Raw genomic sequence first — 27,841 nt, 5'->3', positions numbered from 1 at the left:
GGACCCCCTTCCCCACCCCGAGGACACTTCCTGAGGTCCAGGGTCCCAGCTGTGCTGCTCCCCCAAACTGGCCTCCCCCAAGGACTTTTCTCTCTGCGCATCACCGCCCCCCCCACTGAGATTCCTCTCTTCCAGTTCTTCCCTCCCGGGCCTGTAGGAAGTGGCTAATCAGAGAAGGTGATGGTGTGACAGTTCTCTCTTTGGTCTTTTCAGTCCTGCCTTGTCCCGAGTGAGGGGCCTTGGGGGAGGTTTGGGGCATCTCACACTGCGGGGAATGGCCTTTGGGAGGAAGCTGGCTTGTCCCGCAAATGCACCTGTGGGTGTGTTGCGGCCGTGGGTGCTCACAGGGCTCCCAGAAGCAAAATGCTGGCCTTTCAGACCCTGGGACCGGGGAGAAGGGGCAAGTGTGCCTGGTCCAATAGGTGTGGCAGGTGCTTTGGCATGAAGAGGGCAGTCGCTGAAGAATTTTGCTGGAGGATAAGATGGAACTATGGCCCCCGGCTTAGCTGCTTCCTGGAAACCCCACCTGCCCTGGGTGGAAAAGCCCATTCGGTACCTGGGGTTCATAACAGACACCCGTAGGTGGCTTGTTCTTCCTCTTTCTCCCCGGTGGTGCAGCGATGGGTCGGTGGTTGCCCGGCCACTTCTCAGCCCGCTTTATTGACGTGTAGTTTGCACACAGTGAAATCATCCATTGTAAGGGTATAATTAGATGGGTCATAACCCGTGTTCTCAGTCATGTGACCGACCGCCACCACAGTGATGGTGTAGAGCGAGTCCAGCACCCCCAGTTGCAGGGCATTTTCTGTGTCCCTGACCGAGTCCCCAGGGGTTCAGGGTCCCTTTGGCCTGCCTCACAGACCTGCCCTTTCCCCTGTGGGTTTGGATGGATCTCAGCAGATGCCAGGATGTGGTCGAATCTGCCCGTCTCCCTGATCGAAGCTCCGAGAGAAAAGATCCCATGGTCTCACCCTATTATCACATCCACCATGAAGAACACTGGCTGGCCGCCAAAATCAGCCCAGGAAGTCAGAGTCATGGCTGGCATTTTCCACGTGACCGTCACCCATCATTGCCACGTCGTCGTGTGGTGGCGCCCATGTGATATGTGCTTTACATATTTATACATGTAAACTCATAAGCTGAGACAGGCCCTGTGGTTCCCATTTCCCAGATTCGAAAACTAAGGCACAGAGAAATTAAGCAACTTTTATAGGATCACATCGTTTCTAGTCCTCTATTGGTGTATCACAACTGTCCCCAAGCTTTAAGACATGAAGTGGGATTGGCAGGGGGCTAGGGGTTACCTGGCTCAGCCGGCAGCGCTCCTGGGGGGGGCTTCTTGGATGTTTTCAGCTGACGGCCATGGAGGCCGGAGTCCCTGGGGCCCCCTCCCGCCGCCTGGTGCTGCGGCCAGCCGCCTCTCCCGTGGCTAGCTCGAGCTTCCCCATAGCATGGTGGTCTCAGGGTGGTGGGATTTCATCTCAGCAGTTGGTTTCCCCGGGGAAGGGTTTGGGGGGACACTACAAGTCTCATCACCTAACTCGGAAGTCACGAGGTGCCACGCTGCTGCATTCCTGTGCAGGACACCAGCCCAAACTCAAGATGGAAGAACAGGCTCCAGTTCTCGACGGGGGCAGCGTGTGCCTGCAGGGAGGGAAGGCACAAGTGAGCCGGGGTTGGCTGGGGAGGGGGCAGCAACCCTGCAGCCAATATGCAAATGGCGCTTGCAGTCGCCTCGCCTGGGGCCTGTAGGCTTTGATGGGGAGCTGCGGTGACGAAGCTGTGGTTGGGTAGACACAGCCTGAACCAAGTGTCCTGGTGCACCGGCTCTGCTAGGTGTGCCCCTCTGCTCCATTCCATTCCAGTCCATCCTGTTCCATCCCATTCCTAACAGCAGAAAGCCTGTTTGCACTGAATTGATGTCAGGACCCATCTTGTCCTGGCTGCAGGTGGAGAAACACTGTTCCCCGTGGTACCGACTCCTGCACTTGCTCTGAGCTGCTACAGCTGCTCAGAGGGTCCCTCTCAGCCAGCAGTGAAACAGAACAGACAAGTAACGTAGGTCACACAGACGCCGTTTCCCACGGACCCAGCAAAGTCTGGCAGTGGGTGGTGACCTCTGCTGATGAGGCTGAGGGGGACGGACCCTCCCCCACACCGCAGTCAGGAGAGCGAGTTTTCCCCCTTTCTGATACGCAGGGCTTCCGGTTAGAGCATATAGACTGCTTCACGCCTTGCCGACCACCGACACATCCAGGAGCTCTTTCTCTTTCTTTTCGTTTCTTTTCCTTTTCAGTGTCCGCAGCATGTCCCTCTCGTCGGACGCTCTGCTTTCACCAGCTCCTGTGTCAGTCCCAGGCTGCTGCAGTGCGAACTCTGCTCATGAGTCACATTGCCGGGGTGTGCTTCCTGAGGTGCAGGGGCTGCTCAAAGGGCCAAGTGGTTGCAGCCTCCCTGGGACCAGAGTGAAGGGTGGTTCTGTCTTCTCATGGACCTCTATCCTAGGCCAGTTCGGGATGCATCTCAGGGACTGGCAACTCCCCACGATCCTGGAACGTCAGAGACCACTCAGTCTGGGTGCAAGGACCTGGGGCCTGGAGCACCATGTTTTTCAAGTGTAGGGCAGGGTCCCCAGGACCTCATGGGTGCGAAGGGCAGAGATGGGTGGTCCAGAGGCTTCCAGGACATGTGCGACCACAAGTGAAAAGAAAAAGGCTGGAGGTGCCAAGGGACAGAGAATCCCAAGGGTCTTCTGGCTCTAGGAATGTCCCCCCAGGCCCCAAATCCTCTGGTGTTTTTCAGCAAAAATTAAAGATCCCAGCAGGGAGCAGAAGTGTGGAGGGCTGGCCCCATCCTGGCCCAAAGGGAGGCATGTGGCCAGGGAGACATTCTGCCTATGAAGACATCTCAGTGACCCAGCCTTCTAAGAGATGATGGCTTTTAACCCCATTCCTGGGATGTGAGAGGCAGGCTTTGATTTCTTCTGCCTTGAAAAACAACCTCTGTGTTTTGTATCTGATTCCCTGCTGTGGCAGCCGCTGATCTAGAAGTTTCTGTAATCCTGGCCTCGTATACAGCATTTTCCTTCCCTCCCCTCCTTACATAATGAGCACCCCCCAACCCCCACCCCCCCAGCAGAATAGGCTGTTGGCAGCTAAAAAACAAACAAAAACCTAGCGAGTTCCTTGTTTGGATTTGCTTTTGCCATGGTTGATGGCCTTGAATCCCCTCTGGCCCTAGGATTCATCTGCACCTGCAGACCACCTGAGGCCCTTGGTGGGCACGCCAGCACCTTCGTCCACCTGGCAGGTGGAGGCCACGGCCTGTGATTCTGGCCCACACCGGCTGCCTGCACCTGAGAGAGGGGCCTGGCTCTCAGACCTTCCCCAGACCTTGTGCCGCCTCACCTGGTGAGCTGTGCTCTGCTCATTCTCCTCTCCGTCTGGAGGCTGGACCTCAGACAAGATCCCCTGGGTGCGTGCACAAGGCTCCCACGCCTCGGCATTCTGAAAGGGCTCCTAGCCGTGGGCCTGGGCTAAGTGGCCACCTAGCACCTGTCCCCAGGTGGACTGGGCACCACTGGCCTCTCGGGGCAACTTTGGGCGGGCCCTGCACCTTCGAGAACTCCGACTTCCCACGTGGGGGTGTCCTGAGGGTGCCAGACCTGGCCCTCAGCAGGCCCTGCCCGGGAAAGACGGGGAAGTGGGCAGATACCATGTCCTGGACCTGCTGGTCCCCATGGACATGCTGCCCCTCTCTGTGGAGCGCCCGCCAGCCTTCAGGGGGCAGGATGACCGTGAGGGTACTTTGAGGTGACTTATTTCCAAAGGTGCTCAGAGCAGCTGCTCCCATGACTAGCAGTGACCATAGGCATGGAGGATTCTGGGAAATAACAAAGTCACACAGGCCAACAAATGACTAGGAAGGGAGATTAGGCCCAAGAGGTCTGTCACTTGGAGGAAAGATGCAAAGAGGCCAGCAGAGCCAAACTGCGAGGGGGGCCTGCCAGAATAATTACCGCTGACATTCACAGTGTGCCTAGCATGGCCGGGCCTGTGCTGGGGCTTCACCTGAACCATGACTCTGTGAGAAGGTTGTCCTGGTCAGATGGGATGGCAAACATAAGCAGGAAGGTCAAAGTCAGTGAGAAGGAGCACGGTGGGATAGGACTTGGTTCTGCCATGTGGTGGCTTCGAGTGCATGACAGGGGAGGAGGTAAGGAACTGCCCACCCCCCTGGAATGCTCTGTCTCTTCACTCCCTGCACATTTCTGAGCACCGAGGACAAAGAGGGGTCAGAGGGCTTCAGCTGGGGCAGAGAGAAACAGATGGTGCTCCGTCTCTGTCCACTCTCGGGACAGCGGGAGGGGGGACAGAGTTAGCCCGTCCCTGATGACTGCCTGTACCGCTGCAAAGCCCATCCTGGGAAGGCTCGGTCCGATCCTTCGCATCACAGCACACTAAGGTGTCTGTTTCATTCTACGACTGCGCACGTTTTACCCTATGACTGCGTACGTTTTATCCTACGTCTGCGTACGTTTCATTCTACGTCTGCGTACGTTTTATTCTACGTCTGCACGCGTGCGTGCACCACTGAGACGGGACCTTGCCGAGGCGAGGCGCTGTACCCTCGTTTTATTGCGACTCACACTTCTGTTGGCTGTGTAGCCCACCACATCGTCACGAGCTGATGGGTGGGGACTCGGGGCGTGAATGCTGTGGCCAAACGCTGCTGGAGCAGCCAGTGCGCTGCAGGGTGAAAGTGAGCTGAGGGCAGCCGAAGGCTCTGCTCTTTGCTGTGGGCTGTGCGGGAAGCCCTGGTGCCTCGCTGCTTCGTCTGAACAGCTCGTACTTCTGCTGCTGGCACTGGGCGGGTGGGAGACTCAGCAAGTAGGGACGGAAGGCCCCTCGGGACCCGTGCAAGTGTTAGGGCAGAATCTTTTTTTTTTAAAGGTTTTATTTATTTGTTTTTAGAGAAAGGGGAAGGTTGAGAGAAAGAGGGAGAGAAACATCAATGTGTGGTTGCCTCTCATGTGCACCCCCTACTGGGGACCTGGACTGCAACCCAGACATGTGCCCCGACTGGGAGGGAATTGAACCCTCAACTCTTTGGCTTGAGAGCTGGCACTCAGTTCGCTGAAAGACATCAGCCAGGTAGGAAAGAATCTTTTGTTACATGGCTTTTTTTCTGTTTGTTGTTGACAGTATTATAGATGTTCCCCATTTCCCCACCTCTCCTGCTCCACTCAGCCCCCCCTGCCCCCCCCTTTACCACATTGTTCTCTGTGTCCATGGGCCATGGATACATGCGTATATGTTCTTTGGCTGATCTCTTCCAGTTCCCTCCCCACTCCTCTTCCCTCCAACAGCTGTCAGTCTGTCTGTTCCGTGTATCCAGGCCTCTGGCTTTATTTTGTCAGTTTATTTTGTTTGTTAGATTCCATATGAGTAAGATCATATGGTATCTGTCTTTCTCTGACTTGCTTATCTGACTTAGCATAATGTTCTCCAGGTCCATCCATGCTGTTGCAAATGGTAAGATTTCCTTCTCCCTACAGCATTCCATAGTGTCTCATGTTTGTTTTATCCACTCATCTACTCATGGACCCTTGGGTTGCTGCCAGATCTTGGCGATTGCAAATAACGCTGCAACGAACATTGGGGTGCTCATGTTCTTCCTGATTGGTGTTTCTGGATTCTTAGAATATATTCTTAGTGGGGGGAATCACTGGACCATATGGCAGTTTCGTTTTTAGTTTGCTTTTTAAAAAAGATTTTATTTATTTATTTTTAGAGAGGGGAAGGAAGAGAGAAAAATGTCAATGTGTGGTTGCCTCTTGCACACCCCCTGCTGGGGACCTGGCCCACAGCTCAGGCATGTGCTCTGACTGGGGGGTCAAACCAGCGACCCTTTAGTTCGTAGTCCAGCACCCAGTCCACTGGGCTATAGCCACCTGGGCAGGTTTTTTTGAGGAAACTCCGTACCTTTTCCCACAGTGGCTGCACCAGTATGGACAGTGACTACTCAGAAATTCTGAGCTGAAAAGCTCAGCCTCTGGGCCGAGTCCCTGAGGTGGTTGGGAGTAGGAGGAGGTCTCAAAGCCCTGGCTCTTGCGCAATCCCACCGGCACAGAGGAGGGTGTGTCTCAGAGTGAGCCAGCAACCCTGTGACCTTACAGAAATGTTCCCTGGGTGCCAATTTTCTAACTTGTGGTGCCCCTCCTGCAGTTTGTGTTCAAACACAGACCGCGTCCTGCTTGATTTTCCCCCGTGGTGCCCATGCCACCTGCAGGGTGCTTGGCAGGGCAGCTGAGGGGGCTGGCGGCCAACTGAGGGCTATCGGGGTCGTGGAGCAGAGTCACACAGGGGTCAACACCGCAGCGACAGCTGCCTCCATTGGTGGTTTGGCATTTTATTTGTGGGTAAAAACACCCTCTCCGGAAAACCAGAACTGGTCTCTTCGGACCCTGTCTTTAGGTCTGTCTCTGTCTCGTCACAGAACAAATGTCACTGCTGGAAACCGCACTGGAATCCAAGGGCTGCGCCTCCTGTCAAGGATAGCTCACGGGCTCAGTCTGTTCTCGCCTTCAGAAGGCCTGAGTGACAAAGATGTTCCACTTGAATGTCATTCCCTTGTCAGTGGGTCCCATGCACTGTGCCAGGGGCTGTCAATGGCCATGTATTTGTCAGGACAAAAGAGCTTGTGAGCACCTTCTCCAGTGGCAGTTTTGTCCAGAGGAAGACAGACTGGCGTTTTGAGTCCTGCTGTGTGTGGGGGCCAGTGGAGGAGCGAGTCACTCAGCGGAGGAAATGGGTCCCAGCTGCCCCCTGACTGCTGCTCAATTCTAACACAGCGTGGTTGACGTCCAGGGGGACTCACACCCTCCCTGACGTGTGACGTCCCCATGGCGTCTCGGGCTCCCCGGTGAGGCTGGGGCAGACAAGGCTGCTGTGTGCGGGTGGGACATCCCTAGCCCTGCAGTTCTCCTGGGCGTCCACGCTCTACTGCGGCAGCCACAACAAGCCTGGCGGCGCTGCTTCCCGTTTTCTACCCGACTCCGCCAGGGCAGTCGGTCCTTCTAACACTGGCGTTCGTCCTCTCATCCAGCCACTCCCTTTTGGGACTGCTTGCAGCTCAAGGCCCTGCTCGGTGTACAGAGACCCCAGGTGACCCTGCGGGCCCACTCACCCGAGGCCAGCACCAACCCCCACCTCCGGTGAGGAAGTCCAGGGTTCCGCATCAATATCAGGGTTCGCCAGAGAAATGGGACCAGGACAGGGCAGAGATCTGCCGCATGTAGCCTTAATGTCTACACAGTGGTATTAACACATGTATCATGCACTTTTAGTATCCACACATTGGTATGAACACGTAATACTAGTATGTGTGTATTACATACACTTAATACGAATATGTTATGTATCTTAACGTAAATGATTACAAATTAATGAAGTAAGTACATAGTATGTAATTACATTATACAAATATGTTACAGTATATAAGTATTTTTTTAATCTATTTTTAGAGAGAGGGGGAAGGAAGGGAGAAAGAGGGAAAGAAACATCAATGCGTGGTTGCCTCTCACATGCCCCCTACTGGGGACCTGGCCCACAACCCAGGCCTGTGCCCTGACTGGGAATCAAACCCGTGACCCTTTGGTTCGCAGGCCCATGCTCAATCCACTGAGCCACACCAGCCAGGACTATAAATATATTTATAGTTAAGGGCAGCCAGTAGGTGGGGACTCAGGCAGGTGTCGATGCTGAGGTCTTGGGGCAGAATTTCTTCTGGAACCTTGGCCTTTGCTGTAAGGCCTTCAGCCGATTGGGCAAAAGCTGCCGCATTGTGCCGGGGAATCAGCTTCACTGAAAGGCAGGATCGTAGGTACCCACCTCTTCTACGTGCACCTTCCCAGCAGCCTCCAGGTTCCAGCTGGACTGAATCACTGGTTCTGGGGTTTGGCCGAGTGGACATAGAACTTAACTGTCCCAGACTCGGCGATGGCACTGGTCCGTGGAGCCCAGAGACCACCCCTCCGCCCCCATCTCTAACATCTCCTTCCTCCTATCTTCTCACATGGGCCTAATGCCCCTGTGGAAGTGGAAGGGAGCTGGCAAGACACATCTTGGCGGCCTGTGAGTAGGTGGCTCCTCATTGGAGTTGTCTAGGGCCTCCCAGCTGCTCGCCTCCCTCCTGGCTCCGCCCCCTGTCCCTTCCACCCATCTCGCCCCTCCCACTCCACAATTCTCATCATGGTGGTTTGCAGAAGCCTGGAACATTTGCCCTGAGAGGTCTCTTTGGGGCCTGAGTGAGGGGGGTCCTCAGCTGTGAACCGGGAGACCACAGGACCTCCCAAGGTTGCTTTTAGCTCTGGTCAAGCACGGCCGGCCCACAGGGCAGGGCAGGCCCAGCTGCCTTTTAGCAGGAAGGCCATGGCATCTCCAGAGCAGGTGTACTGTGCTGTCCCTCTCGCACCTGCGCCCAGGTCCTGAGTCACCGTCCTGCCTCCAGCAGCAGAGGGACCAGGCAGCTCTGGTTAGTTAGTATCTCTGCAGAAGCTTTGCAGCCAGATTTCAGGTCTCGGTCAAGCAGGGTGACACACACTGGCCCTGAGTCCTGTGCCTCCTCCCAGCCTTGGTGGGTGAGACCGAGGCGTCCTCAGCTGGTGACCCTCATGGTCCCCACTGTGCGGGGACTGTCACTGTGGGAAGGGCTTTGCTTCATACCATCTGATGTGCTTTTCACAGCCACTGCCCTATCCCACTGAAAGCACCGCAGACTCACTGAACAGGTTAAAAACCCCAGGTCCTTGGGGCTAGGATGAGTGGCTACGTACAAGAGCGCCCAGGGGACAGTGGAGGCCTCTTGACCACTGTGGTCTGGGAATCGGCAGCTACTTGGTTTGGGGACAGGAGCATACTGTCTGCTGCTGCAGAGCCAGCCACGGCCCTGGGCAAGGGCTGGGAATGGTGGAAGGGACGGGGCTTCCTTAAAGCCCGGGCAGGGCCAGGCTGCACGGCCCAGGGCGTCTTTCATTGGAGAAAACCCAGCTCACTGCCAGGGCGAAGACCCAAGGTCACTGGCCAGGCTGTGGAGCCAGGCGGTAGGCCAGCTGTGACTCAGCCGGGACCACTAGGTGTAAGGGAAGCGGGGTGGGGGGCGTGGGAGTGAAAAATAGGGGTTTTCTTTTTAGCATCAGGAAGTCTCTCAGACTGCAGGCAGAAGCCATGATGTCCTCTGCGGGAAAGGAAGACTTCTGGAGTCTCCCCAAGGGTTAAGTTTAGGCTTCCCCAAATCTGGCCCCGGTCCCGCCCCCGTTGCCGAGTTCCAGTGATTCAGGGTTTGTTCCTTATTTTTTTCTGAGAGCGGTTATGTAACGTGCATGTTTTTCAAAGGCTCCAATTGACCGTGGCTCTGGTCACCAACCCCCCACCGTGGTACCAGGAATTGCCTGTTTGGTGGTGCTGAGGTTTTGCGCAAAGCCAGTCCATCTGGAGACACCCTGCCGGGCCTCCCACTTGCGTGCTCGCCAAGGCCCTCACCACCCCCACGGGCGGGTCCCAAGCCTCTTCCCCAAGGGTCAGACACAGACAGGCCTGAGTCCTGCGGGCAGCTGCCCTGGGTCGGTGGCTGGGAGTCGGTGAGTGGGGGAGGCAGGCAGGACGGGGGTTCCATGTGGGAACCCGAGGGACCCTCAGTTTGGAGGCAGCCTCTCACGGCTCCTCTGGGACCACACCAGGTGTTCGTTGGGACCCACCTGGCATTTGTACCGATGACCTGGGTGCTTAAGAACAAGGGGCTTTAGAGATCGCTCAAGAACCTGGAGGGTCAGCACTCATAAGCTGATGGAAACACAGGTCAGACAAAAAGCCACCAGCACAGCTGGGTCGTAACCTCCTCCTCTGTGAAGTATTGCCGGGGCCGCAAATGGCGCGCCCTTCTCCTGCCCTGGGTGTTGCCCACGTTCGTGAAGTCTCATCTCTGCCCCCCCCATCCCCCTTCCCTGAGGCCCTGAGCTTTGAGGGTCGTGAGTGGTTCTGGTGGTTTGGGGGCAGGAAAAGGTCTTTTGGTGACTGGTCTCAGGAGAGGGGCTTGTTCTGTGTTCTCAGCGCGGCAGTGCCCCTCGAAAGGGCTCCGGACCCACCTGCGGCTCTGTTCAGACGTGGATGCTGAAAGGCACCTTCTGAAATTGTCTGGTTGAACCCTGTCATTTGACAGGCGTGAGGCTGACTTCAGACGTGCCCAAGATCCCCCAGGTAGTAAACCACAGGGCTGGGCTGGCACCGGCCCCTGGCTCCGTCTCTGCGAACAGGTCGTGTTGGTACCTGCCTAGGGACACGGCGCTCGTGTATGCCCGGCCAGGGTCTCAGGATCCTCGAGCAGCCGTCCCACGGCCCAGGTGGTTCCAGATGTCACTGGTGCTCGGTGTCCCTTGGGTCTGCTCAGCGGGGAGTGGGGAGCGAAAACCTTGCTGGCTGTGTTCCTTCCTCGGCAGGGATCAAACAGCCAGTAATTTTGCAGGAATGTTTGACCGTGACCCCCCGACATTCAGCCCCCCGGCTGGCCCTCGGGTGCAGACCTGGGCCCTGGCAGTGGCAGCCAGCCTCTCTGTTTGTCCTGTTTGTGCTTTCCCCGGGGCTCTTTCTGGGGTACCCCAGCTGCATCAACAAAGAAGTTTTGTTAAGACCGAGCGTCAGGAACGCTGACCTGGCAGGACGGCATCTGGTCCACACGCACTAACCCCTTCGGTCAAGGCTGGGATGTGAGGAGACCAGCCTCATTCTGCCAGAACTCACACATGTCGGTTGCTTGTGAACAGTATACATTCTCTTATCTTATGGAGAAATGTTGGGGTACACGTCAGGGGGAGCTGTAAACAAGACCCCAACTATACAAAGTGTAGACATGCCACATTGTGGGCTGATCGAGTAGGGGACAGGATGCCCTACGCCCATGTCTCAATCACTCCTAGTTAAGAAGTAACCCTTCAAGAGTAAGTTAGTATCATCGGCTGCCTGGGGAATGACATTGAACCGTTCAAATCCTCACCCGTCCGTCACTTCCCCTGAGGTCTCACCGTGCCACGGTTGCTCAGTTTTTATGGGAAACTCTCTGGTTCCTCACAGCCTCTGACACTGAGCTGGTGTTTGTTCCCAGCACCGAGCACCCCCAGGAGGTGGCAGAGGGGGCTCTGAGCTAGGAGTGGGTGGGCCTGGTTGTCTGGCCCTGGGCAAGAGGCATAACCTCTCTGACCCTCAGTATCTTCTTCCGAACCCCGGGAAGACACCACAAGCCTTGCATGGCCATGGGGCTGCTCTGGGGACCAAATGAGGCAACAGTGGGCAGGTACAAGCACAGGCCAGTGGCCGTGAGCGCCGGCTCTGCTCCGGCACCTGCGTTTTCATGATCAACTTTTGACTTTCCCCTGCATTTCAGACGAGAGGTAGGGAGGGGGGGCTCCAGGAGCTGCTTTGAGGGTCAGCTCACACCTTGGGCATGTTCCCAAACCGGAGCTTTCGTCTTTTGTCCTGATGCTGTCCTGATGGGTGACATCATCAGCGCAAGCCCTGGGGTGTCACTTCCCCAGAGCCCCTGACACTCCTCTCCGGAGCTTGTGGCCAAGGTGAAGACCATAGTGCGCACACGGGGACCAGCCCAGAGCATCACACTGACCTTGGCAGAAACTGCATCTTGAACGCCCCTCGCTGCCTTGCCCGGTGACCTGCCTACCCAGCACCCAGGGAGGCATGGCTGGCTGACTGAGGGGACAGGGGAGGGGGCAAGGCATGGATGGAGCGGCAAGCAGAGCCCTGGTGGGAGTGGAAAGGTGAGAAATCGCACGGACAGGGCCAGCTCCACGGCCTGGGCCCTCTGGATTGTCAGCCAGCCTGAGAGGCTGGGACCCAGTTCTTGGCCCAGGTAGGGCCTGGTGGTGGCCATAGAGAGTGATTTTCCCACAACGGCCTCTCAGGTGTGCACTGTTTCCTGGTGAGCGCTGGAGATTAGAATCACAGAATGCAGGGGTGTGGGAGCCTTCCAGCAAACACTGCCCCACGTGCCTGGGGACTTTCCTACGGGGATGCCTGACCGAGCACACACGCAGTGCCCAGGAGTGAGTGGGCGCACTTCCGCGGCCCCTGGGTCTGAGACTTCCACTCGGGTTGGAGGTGGCTGCAGGGCACCCCCACCGGCAGCCTAAGTCGGGCGCAGGCCGTGTCATGCTCTTGGCGTCATGCTTGTGGCTGTGTGGACGTGAGTCCCTTAGCCGCCGGGGCCTCCCTAGCTGGTGCACGATGGCACTTGGCGCTGTTAGCAGAGGCGTGTGTGAGCGTTTTATGCAATGGCTTCTGCCTGTGCTGCTGAACACACGCACCTTCGAGGGCTCGATGACCTCAGACTGGAGAGCAGTGTTCTCGTCACAGTGGGGAATGGGCCCCCCACACCCCGCTGCTCCTCACTCCCCGTGAGCCGGGTGGCGTGGCGCTGAGTGGCATGGTGCCGGCTCATCGGTGCGCACTGAGCACCCCCGTGCTGGGCCCCCGGGGACAGGGGGGCCTTTCCCAGGAGTGAAGTCAAACTCTTCGACACACATGCTGTGTGCCGGGCAGACAGGCTGAGAACAGCAAGATGAATAGCTTCTGCCCTTGAAGGCGTGAGAGTCTCGCTAGAGAAATAGGTTGGTGAATGGCAGCAGGCAGCTGATGGCCCTCTCGTCGATGTGGGAACAGAGATTCCACCTGAGGGTGGGCACCAGCCAAAGATAATGCTGGAATCGGGCTTTGCCCCCACAGAAGAGTTCTCCCTGACCCAGGGTTTGGGGGCTGGAGGAGCGGCCCAGCAGAGAGGGGCGGGGCTGGGAGTGGCCAGAGGCTGCTGGCCAGCAGGGCCGTCATGTGTGGAGGCCGGGCTGACCCGGAGGGGCTGCTCTGGGAGCAGGTGGAGTGGCGGTGAGCTGGGGTGTCTGGGCGGTCGGGACAGCGTTCCAGACCAGCCGTGTCTGGGAAAGCCCCAGAGGGTCTGCCTGCGGCACACCACTGACCGGTCAGCTCACGTTCCCGGGGAGGCCGACCAGCTGTGGGAGCCCAGGTGACAGCGGAGTCCCCGGGGCTTTGGGGGTGGGGCCCATGCAGACATAGTGCGCCTCACTTTCTCAGGAGTCACTCTTCATGTAGAGCTTTGGAAATGGCTTGGAACAGGGGAGGCTGGAGGATGGGGGTACCACCTGGCAGCCGGGGAGAGAGCTGGGCCAAGGAGGGGGCAGACCTGGGCACGGTGGAGTGGGTGCAAGGAGGGGTGCACCGAAAATCACTGAATGCTGGGGGAAGTAAAGACACAGATAAACGTAGAGGCTTCTTGTGTATGTGGGCTGGTGGACCTGGCAGGTGGAGGGAAAAGGACGCCTTCGTGGTGGACATGGCCAGTCTGTGGCCACTCCACACCCCCCATTGCCACTCCTCCTGGCCACTCCGTCATCAGCATTACTGGTCATTTTGCCCAGCTGGCCACCCCCTGCACCCCCATGAGGCCCCAACATCTTTCCCAGGAAGACACGGCTCCTTGGGCACTTCCTCCAGCGTCCGCATGATGTTGGGAGCCACTGTGCTGTTTGTGGGCCGCTTCCCGAAGATGGGCCTTTTCCCTCCACTCCCGCCTCCCTTTGGCTCCTTCCCTTCCTGACTCCTCGTCCCCACCCCTTCTTCCCTGTTCCTTTCCCCGGGTAACAGGTGATCGGAGGCAGCGACTTCCCATTCTGAAGGGAACAAAGAGGGTGGTCAGGGTTTCTGAGGGGGGCTACCACACCCCTTTGCCATCTGCACCCCTCCCTAATGGCTGGTATTGGAGAGCATCAGGAAGGGGGGGCAACACACACGCAGAGCCGTGTGCAGCCCCTGAATGAGGCAGATGAGCACCTGGGGGCCACTGTCATTGACCACGCGCTTTGTTTCCGTCCTAGGACCTGAGCTCCTTCGCCATGCCCCTCCTGGATGGAGACCTGGAGAGTTCGGAGAAGCTCTCTTCTCGTAAGGTAAGGCCACCTTTCTCACAGCTAACCCGAGGTGCCGCCCAGGCGGGACTCCCTCAGCAAGGGCCCGAGATACACTTCTGTGTTCCCACCTGTGCTCCCACCTGCATTCACAGCTGTGTTCCCACCTGTCTTCCCACCTGTGCTCCCACCTGCATTCCCACCTGTGTTCCCATCTGCACAGCCATCTGTGTTCCCACCTGCATGGCCACCTGTGCTCCCGCCTGCATGTCCACCCTACACCTGTTCCCTATGTCTGGTGGTCTCCTGGTGCAGCCTGGAGAAAGGGCTGGGGGGAAGCTGCACGTGCGGGTGGTGGGTGGAGGACTGGAGGAGAAGGAATGCGGATTCGGTTGCCCAGGACCCACGCTCGGCCTCCTCACTCCTGTTCCCGCCCCATCCCCGGAGGGCGAGGACCGCTTCCTCAGACTCCAGCACCGTGGCAGGTCCACTTTGCATTCCCCTCCAGACACCTCGAGTTACGTGTGGGCCAGGACTGTGCTGACCGTATCCCTCGTAGTATGCCCGGTCCCCTTCACAGCCCTGCGGCTTGGCCCAGTGTCCTCACTGGATAGGCAAGGGCCCTGGAGCTCACTCATCACACTGCCAGGAACCGAGCTGGGCTTGCACCCGCGGTCTCTGTCTCCAGAGTCCTTGCCCGTGCCACCTGCGGTAGGGTCACCTTCGTTCCGGCCACCCGACCACGTCCCCAGGCCCACACCGCCCACCACTCAGAGCTTCTCCTTGTCTGTTATTCTCAGGACTCCACAAAGCCTCAGCAAGCCTGAGTCGCAGAGGTAGGTGGCAGAGTGGTGAACCTGAACTCTCCACACACAGAGTCGACACGCATTTCACATTAAGTGGTTAGGAAATGAGAACCCCAAACCCCTCTGTGAGGAGGTGAGTTTGAGTTACGTGGCTCTCTTTGGGCCCGGCCTCTCCGCCCCGGCATCTCCCGGTGGCCACGCTGGTCCTTCCACTCAGGGTGGGGCATGGCAGAGAGATGGACGAAGATTGAGAGTCCCTGGAAGTTCGTGTCCTTGAAGGAAGCTGGAGCCCAGTTTGGAGACGCCCTCTGGTGGTGGAGGAGCTCACGGGGGTCAGGGGTCCAGGCAGGCACCCCACTTGGGCCCTGAGGCTGCCCCTGGGCGTGGACGCTGAGCTGCCTGCCCAGCACACCTCTGGTCACCAGGGTCTCAGCTGGACGAGTCCCTGCCAGGCCTTGTCCTTGCCCCAGGAGCCCTGGGGACACATCTGTGCAGTGAGCCTCAGAGGTGCCCAGCCTTGTTTCCTTCCCTCCTGCCCTGCCAACTGCCCCGCCCTCTCTGTGACACAGTAGCTTGGAGGCGGACACACGTCCCTCCCAGTGCGGGACCCTCAGCGGGCAGCCTGGGCCCCTGTGTTCAGATTGCAGAGGTCTGTTTCCTCAGTTGAAGAGGGCGGCACCTTGTTCTGGGGCGGTCAGACCCGGGAGGACCAACATGCGGTCTCCGGGACAGACCTGCAGGCAGGTTAGAGGGGGCAGGGGATGGGGGGCGAGGACGTCGTTTTGAGCCACGTCCACCGCCTGTCTGTCTGTCCTCCCCTCCTCCTCCAGGAAGCCCCTGCAGGGAGCTGGGCAGAGGCCCTCAGCCCCTGGGTGGCGCTGACCAGCCTGAGGGTCCGGTGCTTTCCCTAGACCGTGGCGGCCGCCTCTGTCTGCAGAAGGGCTTAGGGCTGTCTCTCAGGTGGGGCGCCGTGGAGGAGCGGCTCCGTGACGGTGGCCGCTGCAGGGACGGGTATGACACTGACAGGTCCAGGGCAGGGCCGAGGCCCGAGTGAGCCCACCCGTGTGTCCCTCTCTCCGCAGGCGGACAGCCCCTTGGGCTCGGTCAGCCCCTCCAAGGGCTTCTTCTCCAGAGGCTTCCAGCACCGGCCCTCCAGCCCCGTGTCGGCTCCCGCGCGGCCCAAGACCAGCCCCAGCTCCCCCAAAACCGTGTTCCCGTTCTCCTACCAGGAGTCCCCGCCGCGCTCCCCCCGCCGCATGAGCTTCAGCGGCATCTTCCGCTCCTCGTCCAAAGAGTCCTCCCCCACCTCCAGCTCGTCCACCTCGCCGGGCGGCATCAGGTTCTTCTCCCGCTCCCGAAAAAGTAAGACATTGATGCTCTTTTCCAGGTGGGTGCCGGGCTGCTGGGGACCTTCCTCTGGCCACTTGGCCACCGTGCCACCTACAGGGGTAGCAAAGCTGGCCACGTGGCTTTTGGTTGGCGCTCAGCGCCTACATCTGTGTCTGTCCTTGGGAACAGGTCTCTCTCTGGAACAGTGTTGGTTCCACCTGGCGGCTCCTCCCTGCACTCACCCCTCACGTATGGCCCCGGGCCGTGGGGTGAGCTGTGAGTATCTGACCCTCGGTGAGGCCCGGGCCTCCAGCCCTTTCTGAGAAGCAGGGGTGTGTCCCTGCCCAGGGCCAGGGGGGCCCAGCCCTTGCTCAGGTTTGCTGAAGGCCCCGGAGCCTATGGCCCCGTACTGGGGGGTCTGAGCGATGTCTTTCTGACAGATAGTGAGCGTGTAAGAGAGAGTTCTTTCGGATCATGAGTATTTGTGATACAAGTGCAGCGTCGTCTCTGTGGAGTGCCGTCCATCCACCAGGCACGCTCCCAACTTGAGTTTCTCCCCTCCTCCCCCTGACTCTTTCTGAACACGTGGGAAGTGCCTGTTCAGGAAGATGGTGATTTGGGAAACTTGCCCTTGGGCCTCAGAGGTTTGGGGCGTCTTCCTATATCCCCAGGCCGCTTGGGCATGGAGACCTGCCGGTCAGCGTGGAGGGACCTGGGAGGCCAGACCACGGGGAGCAGTTCTGATCTCTGTGGCTTACGAGGGCAGGCGGCCGTCTCTCTCCTTTCTCTCCTTAATTCATTACGTTGGCAGCAGCCTTATATCCAATAAGGTCATGTTCTGGGGTTCCTGGGAAGACACGAATTTGGGGAGAACACTTCAACCCGGCACACGGGTTGGGCGGGAGAAGCCCAGGCCCACCGTTCACATCCCGGGCTGGGATGTAGAGGGCCGGTGGGCACCGGGCGGCCGGCCTGGGGAAGGGGCAGAGAAGACACCGAGTCCGGTGGTCTGGGGGAGTCCGCAGGTGGGACGGTGGGTCAGAAGAAGGGAAACAGTGGTCCACACTCCCCATCTTTTTTGTTCAGTGGTTTCAAAAGCTCACCAAGGTCCTTGGCCAGGAAACACCCGGTTTCAAATGTCTGTCTTATAAGATGTGCTGGATTGGGTGCAGGCGATTTGGTGAGGTGTCCCTTTAGCTTCCGGGGAGCCCTGCTGTTGACAGGCCTCTGGGAGGCTGTGGAATGACTGGCTGCTCATCACAGTGAGTGTGGAGCAGGCGAGGGAGGGCCTGGCCCAGAACGCCGGCTCGTGCTCTTACCCTTGAACCACAGAGCCCAAGACCTTGACTCTCCCTAAATGGGAAACCAACCCTTCCCAGCCCTGTTGTGGGTGACATGGGAAGGTTCGGGCCTGAGTCCAGCTGGAGCACACACCCCACTTCCCTGGGGGGGCCGTCAGGTCTCTGGCCGCCCGATTCTGTAATCGTGGACCGCGGTGAGCATGGAGGGCACACGGTCTTCCTGCTCTTCCTCAACTTCGGTCCGTTCCTGGATTGAGATGGTGCAGACCCCCTACGCCTCCCCCTGCTCCAGAACTCATTTCGTGAAATTGAGCTTGAGAGTAACGTCGTCAGCCTATAGAAGCATCCTACAGGCTGAGAAACAGCCCTTGACCCGCCGTGCCCCCCGCAGGGATGTCTCAGAGACGCTGTTTGTTACCTGAGGCCCCGGGGAGAACTCCTGTCTGCTGTGGACACCAGGACTAGCTGGGCTCCTGAGCACCGGGGCTGTTCTGTCTCCAGTGGACACACACCGTGAAACCCCTTGGTCTTCCCTGTCGGCGTGGCCTGCTGGGAATCTGGGAAGCAAATCCGTGCGCGGGGCCGAGTGGGGCGTGTTGATAGCCTTATTTCTGAATTCGTTTTCGGTCCCTTTTCCTTTCACGCCTCTTCGCTCAACAAGAAAGCCAATTTTGTGGGAGGGTTTGGGGGTATTTACAGAATTCGAGGAAGAGATGACCATTCAGGATTCGGGAAGGGGAGGAACCCAGCAGCCGGGGGTGGGGGCATGGAGGCAGGAATTCATGGACCTTTCCACGGGGTTCAGAGAATTCCTCGTCTCCGTGTCTCTCCACGTCCCGTGTTACACGGCTCATCCCAGAGTGTCCTCGGCCCGGCTAGGACCTTGGGCCAATCTGTTGTTCAAGGAGGATTTAATTCTGTCCTGGCTAGTTGGCCCAGTGGATTGAATTTCGGCCTTTGAATCGAAAGGTCACTGGTTCAATTCCCGGCCAGGTCCCCTGATGGGGTGTGTGAGAGGCAACCAATCGATGTTTCTCTCCCTCTCTTTTTTCCTCCTTTGTCTTCTCTCTAAAAGTAATTTTTAAAAAATGAAAAAAAGCAGGATTTCATTTCATGGTACTAAACGTTGTTCCCTAGTCACTGACAATAATCATGATACTGTAAGTACTGTACTGAATAATCGTGGGTAGTTATAAACACCTGCCACGTGCATTGTTAGTTGCATTGTACGTGATGACTTTTTTAATCTTAGTAAAAGCTCCATGAAGTAGTATCCTGCCCATTTTCATCCAAGGGGAGAACTGAGGCACTGCGGGGACAAGTCCTGGGGCAGAGACCACACAGCCAGCAAGTGGCAGAACCGGGGTTTGAACCGGGCAGCGGGACTCCCGGATCCACGTCCCACCCAGCTGGCGAGGCCCCACTGCAAAGGGGGGCGTTTCCGGGATGCTAAGCCAGCGATCGGACAACTAAACTAGCCCTTTGGGGGGGAAAAATTAGAGGCGTTCCTTGCTCATTTCTTATACCAGAATACCTCCTATCGTGAACAAAGCAAATGTTACTTAAACGTTCCCAAAAGTGGGTGGCCGTCTTAATCTTGGGGTGTCGGCCTATGGAATGAAGGCAAAACCAGGTTCGTGCATGTGAAGTGAACGGCTCCTGCCTTTCTCGCCGTCCGTGGACGTTTGCGGCCTGCCTGTCAGAGCTCCGGCACAGCAATCCGCAGAGAGAGGGGCGGACGGACTTACTGTCTGGGGGAGGGGGCGGGTCAGGGCGGGTGAGGGAGACTCGAGGATGTGGGTTGGAGTCGGGGGCAGGTTGGAGTTTGGAGAGCGAGACTGAGCGGGAAGCCCAGGGACCGTGGTGAGGGCAGAGGGACGGGGCAAGCAGACACGAAGGATGCGTTTAAAGAGCGTGGCTGTGTTTGGAGAATACAGGCCCAGCCCGAGAGCCCACCCTGCCCCTCTGAAGGCCTCCCCGAGGGCGTCCTGGCAGGACTCGGCCATTCACCTTCTGGCCGAATGAATGGAAACCATCTGCCCACTTTTCCTCTGCAAGAAACGCGTGCACCGCCAGGCCCCGCCAGGCCCCGCCAGGCCCCGCCGGCCGCCACCTCCCGCGAAGGTTGCCGTTGGATCCCACCTGCCTGGGGAGCGCAGGCCCGCCTGCCGTCTCCTCCGTCTCAGGCTGCTGGGAGACCTGGCCCTGCTCGGACCGGCCAGACCCATTCGGTCCTTTACAGAGCAACTTCGCCCCAGCTTCTAGCCCCCGGCGGGCAGGACTGCGCCTGCTCAGCTTGAGGTGTCCGTGACTTCTCTCCAGGGTTCTTCCCTCTTCTCTCCCTTTGCGTCCCAAGAGCCCAGTGGGGCCACGCCGCTTGTCCCGAAGACCGAAGGAGTGGACGCCGGGCTTGTAAATGCATCGACAAGGCGTAAACCAGCTCTGAGGCATCAGCTGCCCCCATCTCCATTCCTTACCCTCACACCCCTCACGGCCGTCTAACCTGGGGTGCTACTCAGAATACTCACGACAGCCAGGGGGGCCCAGCACCGGCCCCTGGGGACAGAATGGGGTTCTGGCCTTGGCACCAGAGGCCCCATGTCCTGGAGGTCACCCTTTGGGGTAAGCATGTTGCTGGACGTGGGCTTACCAGAGGTCCCGGTGGGGCAGACAGAGGTCTGTGGGCCACGGCTGTTCCCCGGCTGCTTCCGAAGCAGTCCGGTCTTTGTGGCTGGCCTGGCCGTGCTGGCCCACCGCCCGCTGGGCGCCGGCCGTCCCCACATCCCGGCACCAGGCTTGTGAGCGCCAGGTTCTTAGGGGAACACAGGCCCTTTCTTTCCCTCTGAATCATTTTGGCTGGGAGGCTCACAGTCTGTAGCCAGCAGAGTCCCAGCAGGGGCACAGAGGAACCTCCCTCTGTTCTTCCTCCCAGCAGGACCCTTGGGCCCCACCCCCCCGCCCGGTGCCTCTGTCTCCCAGGTGGGGCGCCTGCTGACGGGCGGCTGGGCTGCGGCCAGGAGACCCTGTTTGAAAGAGAATGGAGAGAGAACCCCCTGGAACAAAAAGTCCTGAGAAGCCACCACTGAGTCCCTTCGAGGAGGAGACAGGTTCCCAGAAAGTGACCTTGGCCGTGGCCTCAGCCCCCTGCACACCCCGTCCTGGTCTCCCACCTCACGGGGTTTACTGCAGAAGCCCCTTTGACAAGCATCTTCTCGCAGCAAAGGGAGCCTGATTCCCGTGAGGGCAGTTGTGTCGCCATGGTGACATGAGGGCAGACCCAGGACTCCGGTCTGCAGCCAGTGCGGCCCCTGTCCCTGCCCCGCCCTTGTGTGAGGGGTGGTGGTGAGCCCCCACGCCCTCCAGGGGTGAGGGCTGAGTCACGGGTGTCGCAGAGGAAGGGGGTGAAATTGAGCCTGAGATCTCTGCATATCACAGTCGCTGGAGGAATGGTCCTCCTTGTGAGCTCTGTCTGCGACAGCCCGTCAGAACCACGGCTGCGTGTGAGGGAGGCCCCTGATGCCGGCAGCCTCCGGGTCGCGGGGGTCGGATGGGAATCGCTGTCAAGTCCTCGGGCCAGGGCTAGTGGGAGAACGAGGCAAGACAAAGAGTTGATTTCAGGCACAGTTACATAGACTATAAAAATACACAATCTCATTTCATCCTTATGGTAACAGTTACAGGTTGAAGTGTGAACCCTCAAAAAAAAAATGGCATTGACATCCTAACCCCTGCTGTTTCTAAATGTGACCTGATCTGAAAGTAAAGCCACCGTAGGTGTCATTAGTTGAGGTAAAGTCTAACCAGCATGGGCGTGGGGGCTGATTCAGTGTGACCGGTGTTTGCAGGAAGATGGCAATGTAGGGAGAATGCCAGGTGATTTCAAAGGTGAGGACTGGCGTGGTGCGTTTACCAGCTGAGGACGTGAAGGGGTGCCGGCCACCATCGGAAGCTGGGAGAGAGCAGGTGTCTCCCCTGTAGGTGACAGGTACCTACCTGGCCAGGCTCAGCAAACCTTGGCCTTTTCTGCCCTTCCTGGCCGAGTGACCACTAGGGGGCGATGTAGCCTCACTGCTGAGCCTGATGCTGGCCTCAGGTGGGCCTGCCCAGGGGACAGGGCGGAGACTCCCTGTCCCTTCCTGCCTGGTGTGTCCAGCCTGGGACATTTGCCTTTACATGCACCTGCCGAACAGAAGAAAGCTGATGTTACGGAGGAGACATGTCCCCCTCACACCTGACCAGCCTACCCAGCTCTTTCAAGTCGCCTCATGCTGAACACATTTGCCAGGGACTGGGTCGCAGCCCTGAGCCAGTGAGTCCCCGCCCTCGTGGGGCAACATTCCAGGGAGAGGGGACAGTGAGGAATATGCATCGTGTACGGAAGTGGGGCAGGGTGAGGGGGTGGTGCTGCTTCAGGCAGGGCTCCGATGCGGAGGCAGTTGCGTGGGGATGAGAGGGGGCGGCCAGGTGGGTGTGGGGGGCTGGGCCTGCCCGGCAGGGGTGGGGCAGGTTGGCGCCCACATTCTGAGCAGGGACACCTGTGAGGCTGTAGGCTGCAGCCCAGGGAGGTGCAGGCAGCTAGGTGGGGCCTCACAGGCCGGGGCAGGATTTTATGTGTTTGCTGAGTGACAGAGTTACTGAGGGAATGAATGACTTGCACACAGAGGGATCAGTGTGGCTACCCTGTGGTGACAGGTAGCAGAGATGGACGTTGGGGAACCAGCGGGGGCTACAGGTGTGGCCCGGAGACCTATCGCGGTGGTCTCCCGCCTCCGTTCAGTGCCCCTGGAGCCCTGCCTTCTCCAGAGAGCCTTACGAGGTTGTACTTGCCGTGGGCCGCTCGCCTGAGCTCAGAAACGTGGCTGTTATTTTGGGTGTCTGTGCAATCTGCATTCCCCTGGGCCGTGCGTCCGTCTTTTGGAAGATCGTGGGTCTGACGTGTCACGTGCCTGCCCCCCACTCTCCCAAGCTCCCCAAGGTCCCCAGCACCAGCCAGAGCCTCCTTCCTGGGAGGAGCCCTGGGGATCCAGGAGGAGGGTGCGTGCATCTGGGTAAAGATGACAGTGCCCGGAACTGGCGAGGAAAGGGCTGGCCCTCAGTCCCCCACTGCGAGAGGGACAGTTATCTGGGGACCCCCGAGCTCCCTGCCTGCTCCTTCCTCTTGCGGTGCCCGTGTCCTTTCCCTCCTCTCTCAGACCGAAGCCAACTGTCAGGGAAGGTCTGGGGCAGGAATTCAGACTATAAGGTGTGCCGCCAGAAGTTCAAGGCCACGTACTTGGGGCGTAGTCAACACCCTCATAGCCAAGAAGGGGTTTCTCGTATCAACAACTAGATGTGACAGACGCTTTTCGGAAGTGGTTTTCTTCCCAGAACCCCACGGTCATGCAGCACCATCTCTCGGGGGCGGAGGGGTGCATTTCTCCAGTTGGCCCCACACTGCACAAGAAGGGGCATCCAGCTCTGGCCAGGCGGCTTGCCTGGTTGTCCCGTAAAAAAGGCATTGAAAATTGCTGACCAGGACGGCCAGCTACTCTGATTACACCGAGGGCTACTGTAGGTCACGGCCGTGCTGTCTGCAGGACAGGCAAGAAGGTGACAGCATGCCCAGGAGTCCTCGTCAACCAGTGAGGGACACACACAGCTGGTCACAGCAACAGTTTGAAATGCTCTTGTCCAAAGCCACCTGCAAGAAATGCAAGTTGTAGTAATCCAGCTTGCGTATGGCCAAAAGCTATTTCTCCTGGAACATTTGCCCTGGGCCCTGACTTCTCTTTTCCATCCTGCGCCTGCTTGTTTTCCGAGCATGCCTCCTCCAACCCACACAGCGGGACTCCCGGCGGGTGCTCAGGAAAACACCGCCCTACATGGTCAGGAGCAGCAGGGCGGGGTTGGAGCGGCTGGAAGCTGGTCAGCCTGGGAACTTTTCAGGGAGCAGAGAGCCAGGGGGGGAAGGACACACTGGGCTTTGGCCAGAGATGTGGGGTGGTGGATGCTGGAAGGCTGAGCTCGTGTGCACTTGGAACACCCAAGTCAATCTCATTTTTGGCTCGTAGTTAGGATACGAGGACTCTCGTGCAGGGCTGGGCTCCTGGACTGGGTCAGCCTCACCTCGGTTCCTTTCACACCGCGCCCTGTCTGTGGCTCTGTGTCTTCGAGTGTCAGGTGAGCTGTTTGAGTTTAACTTGTAAGATGCTGGTCCTTCCCTCCGTCTCTGTATTGGACTGTAGGCAGCTCTTCCTTTCTCTCCCAGCAACTCGAGTTTGTTTTCCAAATAAAAGCCTGTTTCCCCATAAAGTGCCAAAGGCTTTGTGCTGCACGTGGAGGAATGAACTCCGGCTTTTGAGGCTTTAACTCAGACCCTGTAAAGCTTTGTTTCATATGCCAGGGGCTCTAGGTGCTGAGACCTCCCTGTGGTCATCGCCCATGATCAGCCAGCCACCCATGGTGGCCTGTTTGTCCCACTCTGGTGGTCTCAGGCCCCCGGCGTTTGGGCCTGACACCCTCAGCTGGTTTCTCTGCGGAACCTGGCTTCTCTCAAGGAGCCCATTCATGGTGCACAACAGTCAGGATCCCACCCGCAGGATGCAACCCTCTGTGTGGTTGAAGCAGACAGCACTTAATGCAGTGAGTGGCTGAGGGTGATGGAGGAGCTGGGATGCCAGCCAGAGACGAGGGAGGGAGCCCTCCCTGGGTGGGAGAGGCTGCAGGAGGCCGCACTGCAGGGAAGTGGGGGCAGGGGCACGCAGCAGTGGCCTGGCAGGGCTGGAGGTCAGTCTGCGTGGCAGGGTGGGGACAGAGGGGCTGTGGCCACAGCCAGAGATGTCACCCGACCTAGGCCTCTCCCACCCCCAGGCCGCAGGCCAGCCAGGAAGGTCAGCCCCAGACGCCAAGCAGAGCCGCTCTGGGGTAGGGCGGGGCTCATCCAAACTCCGGAACTTTCTGTAAGGGCCCCCTTGAGCGTCCTTGCCTCAACTTTGTCCTGAGCCCCATCCTGCCTCCTTCTATGCCTTGTCCTGGATGCTGATCCCCAGTGTGTCCCTAACATGCGTGTCCCTAACACACGTGTCCTGCATGTCGGTTTTCTTTTCAGAGTCTGCCGCTGGGGGACCTTGCGGCTCTTGTTGAGGTCAGCAGGTGCCCCTCCCTCAGTCCTCCCCTCCAGTGACCTGAGGTCATGGTGACCCTTTGAAGGAAGGAGGAGTGAATGAGGAAGGAAGAAGTGGACGAATGAATTTGCGAGAGTGAGGCGGGACTAAGCCCGGCCTGTGCGCTGGTGGCACTAGTCAGGTCTGGGGCGGGCACTCTGCCCTGCTTCTGGAAACTTGTACCAGTGGCCCTGGGTTTTCCCCACAAGTTGCCAGAACCCAGAGTTCGGTGAGTTTTACCCTGGCCCTGGCTAAATAAGATTTTCCCTGGCTTGGCTGTGCTCCCCTGCTCAGTCCTGAGGCAGACAGCGTGCCCCGTTGGCCACAGAAGCCCCCTGAGCCGCCCCGGCTCTGTCCCAGCCGGGGCCTTGGGCCCTGCACTGACCAGCCACGGCTGGAGCCTTCTGGATCCAGGCAGCCTGACTCCTGGGGCTGAGCAGACCTCACAAGAACGTGACCTGTCTTGCCTGCCCACAAAGAAAGGAAAAGTATGCCTGGTATCTGAGTTTCCTGAAAAGCCCAGCCAGCGCTCTGCCCAGCTATGCTGCCTGGCACCCAGCACGGTCCCCGGGGAGGGCGCCCTCTGGTGGCTGTCACGCAGATGTCACCGAAAGGAGCCCCGGGGCCCCGTCCAAGGAGATGCCGACCCACGAGGCCTTCCTGCCCTGCCCACTTTATTTCTTAATTCCTTTTGAAAAATTCCTTTTATCTCAACCATTTCAAACTTACAGAGAAGCTGCAAAAACATGCAAAGAATTCTCAGGTACCTTTCACCCAGATTCCCCGGCGTCAACGTTTTACTGCCTTTGACCATGGCCTCTCTCTTGCCCTCTCAGCACAGATCAGTGTGCGTTGACACGTATCTAAACCAGCCAGAGAAAGTTGCAGCTATAATGTTCCCTTGTTCCTAAATCTGTCAGTGTAGCTCTTGCACAAACTAGGGCGTTCCCCTAGCTGTAGTTTAAAAATCTATATGTTAACATGGATATGAGTGTCTGCACTGAGCCACAGACCTTACTTACATGTCAGAAGCTGTCTCCGTCGCTCGCTTTGTGGGAGTAGAAATCCCTGATCCTGCTCTGCTCTGGGTTGTCCTTTTCCCCCCTCAGTCTCTCTTAGTCCCCAACGTTTCCTAGGTGACACAGGCCGGTCATTGTGCAGCCTGACCTTCGCTCCGGGTTAGCTGACCCTCCACCCAAACCCCAAAAGGGACCTTTTTAAGTTATATATGTATTCAGCTCTTTTATGGTTTATGGCTATTAAACCTTGTCCGGTGGTGTCCATTATGATGGGCGGTAAAGGCTCACTTCCCCACATCTTCCCCGGGTTCCCTTCTAGCTCCTTTTAAAAATTAATCGATCTTTTCTTTTTATAAAGAGAGCCATTTTAGATGGTTTTTCTAATCTCACCCCCTTGCAATTTTAATAAAATAGATGTACTATTTGTACAAGGAGGCAACAGATGTGTTATTTATACACTGTGTGTGTCTGTGTTTGTGCTTTAGGTATAAAAAGAATTCACTGCCCCTCCCCCAGGGCCCATTTTCAGCCCCTGGGGGCAGTACCGCCCTCCTTGAATTGAGAAGAATTTGAGGTGGGGAGGTGTTAGCGGGTTAACTTGGGATAAGGCCCCTCTGAATTAGTGAACAATCTAAGTTACTGGTTATTGTTTTTGTATTTTGTCAGCCCGAGGACATGAGCCAGACATATACATAAGTGAACTTTCTTGATGTCTGAAACTTAAGCCACTTAGCACCCGGACATAAATCTTTTTAAGGGTTAGATGTGTAGACACTGGGTGGTTTTCTCACTCGGAAGATACTAAATATAATTTCACTCTTTATAGATGCTTTGGGGTCCTAAACAGATTGGCCCGTGACCCCCCTTCGTGTATCCAGCCACCACTCAAGTGCCAAGACCAGGTTCAAATACTGAGGGACCCCTGACACTCTTCCCGAGTCACTACACTCTGTCCCCTTCTGTGCCGGAGACTCACTCTGTGGTCTGTGTTCTCGCCGTGAGCAGTGCCCCGCCCCACCGCAATCACCAGTGTTCTGCGTGGTCCCAAAGGGGACGTCATTAGGAGGAAGAGGCCCTTGGCTCCTCATTTAGGAATAAAATACTCGAGCTTGAGCTTTGGCCGATGAGCAGGGTGTTGGCCGTGAATGTCTGAGGTCTCAGATCTGGGGTCTGCAGGAGGAGCTGCCCCGTCTGTGGGGCTCCCGTGCAAGTCCAGGTGCCTTCCCTGCTGGCTGGTTAGAGCTGCCGCCCCCGGCGCTGTCCTGATGCAGAGCCCTGGGCAGCTGGCGGGGCAGTGGCCGAGCTCAGTGACGGAGGCCGCACTGCAGCTTTCCCTGAGGTGTCTTCCTGCACAGGCCACGATGGCAGGTGTCGAATGCTCTGCAGCCAATAGGGCGGTTTTGCTATTTTAGCCCCTGTGACTTCCTCGAGCCCCTGTGAGATGGGCGCGGGCTGTGTTTTGATCTCTTTCGAAGAAATGTGCCTGATAAGTGAAGCTGAACTGCTTTGAGGTGCTGCGCTCAACTGAAGTTATTTTAAACGTGACTGTTCCTGTATTTCGTGCCATATTTCACTGGTCAGAAGAAGCAGGTCCAAGACAAAGGGCAGCTCGGGCCTCACGTCTGAGCCAGGGGTCTCCAGGTGAAGGCAGCACCAGGGCAGCCGGGGATCCCCTTGGGGAGCCCTGGATCCGGGAGGCAGAAGCTGGGCTTGGTTGCTGGGAGGTGGGGGCCCAGGTGGGCCGCACTCCAGCTTTCTGAGGAGCAGGTGAGGTATCGCGGTCTTGACCCTTGCCCAGGCTTTGCATGCTCTTGTGCACTTGGCCTTTCCAAGACATAACTTAGAGAGAATGAAACAAGGATCCAGATGCTCAGCTTCTAGAACCTTCAGAGCCTTTGAAAGCCATTGTTCCATGGCCCTCAAGTCCAAGGCTCGCCTTGTGGGGGCTGCTCTGAAACTCACAGTTCGCAGCAGGTCCTTGTCAACTGTTTCTGGCACAATGGGGGCCCCTGGTCTGGCATGGAGACCCCCAGGGACTGCAGGGCCCACCTGAAGGGATTAAATGAGGCCCCCACTGAGCCCTTCCATGGGGCCTCTGGTGCCCCTTCAGATGTTAAGGAGGTTTCTGGACTTCATATTTTGGGGGTGCCACATTGGATATGCTAAAAATAATCACTGCCATGGGTTTTCACTTTGTACTTTTCTGTATTCTAAAAAGGCGTCACCGGTATAAGCCTGCAAGTCGAGGGGGCTCTGT

General features: G+C 57.9%; 1 protein-coding gene across 6 annotated transcripts in view; it reads left to right on the top strand.

The window, feature by feature from the left end:
- The window catches only part of PRKAG2 (protein kinase AMP-activated non-catalytic subunit gamma 2), a 196,361-nt gene that overhangs the window by 46,847 nt on the left and 121,673 nt on the right, over window positions 1-27,841 (top strand). For 3 of the 6 annotated variants that reach the window (XM_037131946.2, XM_053671958.1, XM_037131944.2), the window contains exons 2-3: window positions 13,958-14,029; window positions 15,876-16,155. In XM_037131946.2, the coding sequence (XP_036987841.2) occupies window positions 13,958-14,029; window positions 15,876-16,155 (352 nt within the window). Of the gene's footprint in view, window positions 1-12,952; window positions 13,090-13,957; window positions 14,030-15,875; window positions 16,181-21,023; window positions 21,733-27,841 lie in introns of those variants that run through there. The other 3 variants (XM_053671957.1, XM_053671956.1, XM_053671959.1) reach the window with 3 other exon arrangements.

This window comes from Artibeus jamaicensis, unplaced genomic scaffold (genome assembly GCF_021234435.1).
Source record: "Artibeus jamaicensis isolate MK-2021 breed Jamaican fruit bat unplaced genomic scaffold, CSHL_Jam_final contig_718, whole genome shotgun sequence".
Taxonomy (NCBI): domain Eukaryota; kingdom Metazoa; phylum Chordata; class Mammalia; order Chiroptera; family Phyllostomidae; genus Artibeus; species Artibeus jamaicensis.
The sequence above is the reverse complement of the archived record's forward strand: the minus strand, read 5'-3'. Positions and strand labels throughout refer to the sequence as shown.